This window comes from Daucus carota, chromosome 1 (genome assembly GCF_001625215.2).
Source record: "Daucus carota subsp. sativus chromosome 1, DH1 v3.0, whole genome shotgun sequence".
NCBI classification, from domain to species: domain Eukaryota; kingdom Viridiplantae; phylum Streptophyta; class Magnoliopsida; order Apiales; family Apiaceae; genus Daucus; species Daucus carota.
Genome location: NC_030381.2, coordinates 208,729 through 211,228, shown reverse-complemented (window position 1 = coordinate 211,228; position 2,500 = coordinate 208,729). Strand labels below are relative to the sequence as shown.

Here is a 2,500-nt window from a genome sequence, read left to right as displayed (position 1 = left end):
ATTATTGAAACTTGCTTGAACATGAATAACCCCCTTTGGTATTCTCCGTGTATTCTTACGTGAACCAATACGTCCATTCTTACGTGAACCAATTCTCGGTATAGTTTTTGCCATATTTTTTGCATCTCATAAATATGAGTCAGAGATATATGGATATATCCATTTCGTGTCAAAAAGGACTCCCTCCCTTTTTTACTTTTACATGGGGTGTTTTAACAAGTCTGATTATCCTTGTCTTTGTTTATGTCTTGGGTTGGAACAAATTACTATAATTCGTCCCCGCCTACGGATTAGTCGACATTTTTCACAAATTTTACGAACAGAAGCTCTTATTTTCATATTTGGCATTCCTCATTTGAATTCTGAATCTATTTTTTGGAAGAAAATAGGTTTCTTGGAATTTTTCATCTCGAATCATCTTCTCACGAAAGGAATGTTGAAGTTGATAAAAACACCTAATCTTTCGAATCCTTATTGCGAAGTCGATAAATTATACGTCCTCTGGTTGAATCATAACGACTTACTTCAATTTTTACTCTATCGCCTGGTAGTATCCGTATAAAACTACGTCGGATCTTTCCTGAAACATAACCTAGAATCATATCTTGATTATCTAAGCGAATACGGAACATACCGTTGGGAAGGGATTCAGTAATTAAACCTTCATGAATCCATTTTTGTTCTTTCATTACAGGTAAAGCCTCCTTGAAGTATCAATTGATGGAGGAGGAACGATATTAGACAACCCGCCCCTTTTCTTTTTGTTTTCACAAATAAGAAGTTTCGGACCCAATTCGTATATTAGAAAGATTACCATATATAACACAAAACTTCTCCGCCAATTCGTTCTAGTCGAGCTTCTCGGTCTGTCATTATACCTCGGGAAGTAGAAATAATTACAATTCCCATCCCACCTAAAATTCTAGGAATTCGTTGGTAGTTCGAATAGATTCGTAGACCAGGCCGACTGATCCGTTTTAAATTTAAAAAATTTCTATAAGATCTTTTCCTATTCCTTCTATGTCGTAGGGTTAAAACCAAAAAATCTTTTTTGGTTTCTTTATGTTTTCTCACGTTTTCAATAAAACCTTCTCGTAAAAGTATTTTAACAATATTTTCAGTGATATTAGTAGATGCTATTCGAACCGCCCTTTTTCGATCCATATCAGCATTTCGTATAGAAGTTATTATGTCAGCAATAATATCCCTACCCATGGTGAATTAAATTTCTTGGTGCTCCCAATTTTGATATAATAAACATATTTATTTACTTATTTTTTTATGAATTTTTATTTCAATTAAAGGCATATGCATGAGACACAATCTACTAAAAATTATGAATATAATATTTCTTAATCTCTTTCTTTCAAATACTTTACTATAACCATATGATGGTATTTTCTTTTTTTATAAGACCTTACAATACCTCCGGAGCTAATGAAACTATTTTAGTAAAATTTAACTGTCTCAATTCACGGGCAATTGCACCAAAAATTCGAGTTCCTTTGGGGTTTCCTTCTTGGTCAATGACAACCGCAGCATTGTCATCATATCGTATTATCATACCGTTATCACGTTTGAGTTCTTACAAGTACGTACAATTACAGCTCTGACCACCTCTGATCTTGCTAGGGGCATATTTGGCACTGCTTCTTTGATCACAGCAACAATAACGTCACCGATATGAGCATATCGACGATTGCTAGCTCCTATGATTCGAATACACATCAATTCTCGAGCCCCGCTGTTATCTGCTACATTCAAAAGGGTCTGGGGTTGAATCATATAATTTTGTTAGAATCTATTCTTTCAATGCAAAAGAAAGAGTGAACAAAAAAAAAAAAGAAATATTGTTTGTCCAAAGAAACAAACCGGCACCCGCGATTTTTTTTATCCCGAAATAATAAATTGAGTTCGTATAGGCATTTTGGAGGATGCTATTGAAATCGCTCTTCTGGCTATATTTTCTGTTACTCCACCCATTTCATAAAGTATTCGACCTGGTTTAACAACAGCTACCCAATATTCAGGGGATCCTTTCCCCGAACCCATACGTGTTTCTGCGGGTCTTACTGTAACCGGTTTGTCTGGAAATATACGTACCCAAATTTTTCCACCGCGACGTGCATTTCGTGTCATTGCCCGTCTACCTGCTTCTATTTGTCTAGACGTGATCCAAGCGGGTTCAAGTGCCTGAAGAGCATATTTACCAAAAGAAATATGATTACCTCGATAAGATATTCCCTTCATTCTTCCTCTATGTTGTTTACGGAATCTGGTTCTTTTGGGGTTATAGTTGATGGTTGGTTCTGAATTCCATCTCTACTACAGAACTGGACATGAGAGTTTCTTCTCATCCAGCTCCTCGCGAATAATCAAATTTTCAAAATGTCTATTATCATTTGTATATCTTGCTTTTTTAGCTAACTAAACATATTAATTTTTTTTTTATTTTAATATAGTATTATTATTTTATTTTTTTCTTTTTATCCTATTGGAT

At 34.8% G+C, this 2,500-nt stretch overlaps 2 protein-coding genes across 2 annotated transcripts in view; both read right to left on the bottom strand.

Annotated features, from left to right (window-relative positions):
* LOC135151214 (small ribosomal subunit protein uS11c) overlaps window positions 1-114 on the bottom strand; it is a 417-nt gene extending 303 nt beyond the window's left edge. The window contains exon 1 of the mRNA XM_064089003.1: window positions 1-114. This exon is cut by the window's left edge and continues 303 nt beyond it. Within this exon, the coding sequence (XP_063945073.1) occupies window positions 1-114 (114 nt within the window).
* Window positions 1-1,582, bottom strand: part of LOC135151230 (DNA-directed RNA polymerase subunit alpha) — a 5,232-nt gene extending 3,650 nt beyond the window's left edge. Inside the window, exon 1 of the mRNA XM_064089033.1 lies at window positions 1-1,582. This exon is cut by the window's left edge and continues 3,650 nt beyond it. The gene's annotated coding sequence lies outside the window, so the exon portion shown is untranslated.
* Window positions 1,583-2,500: the final 918 nt, after the last annotated feature.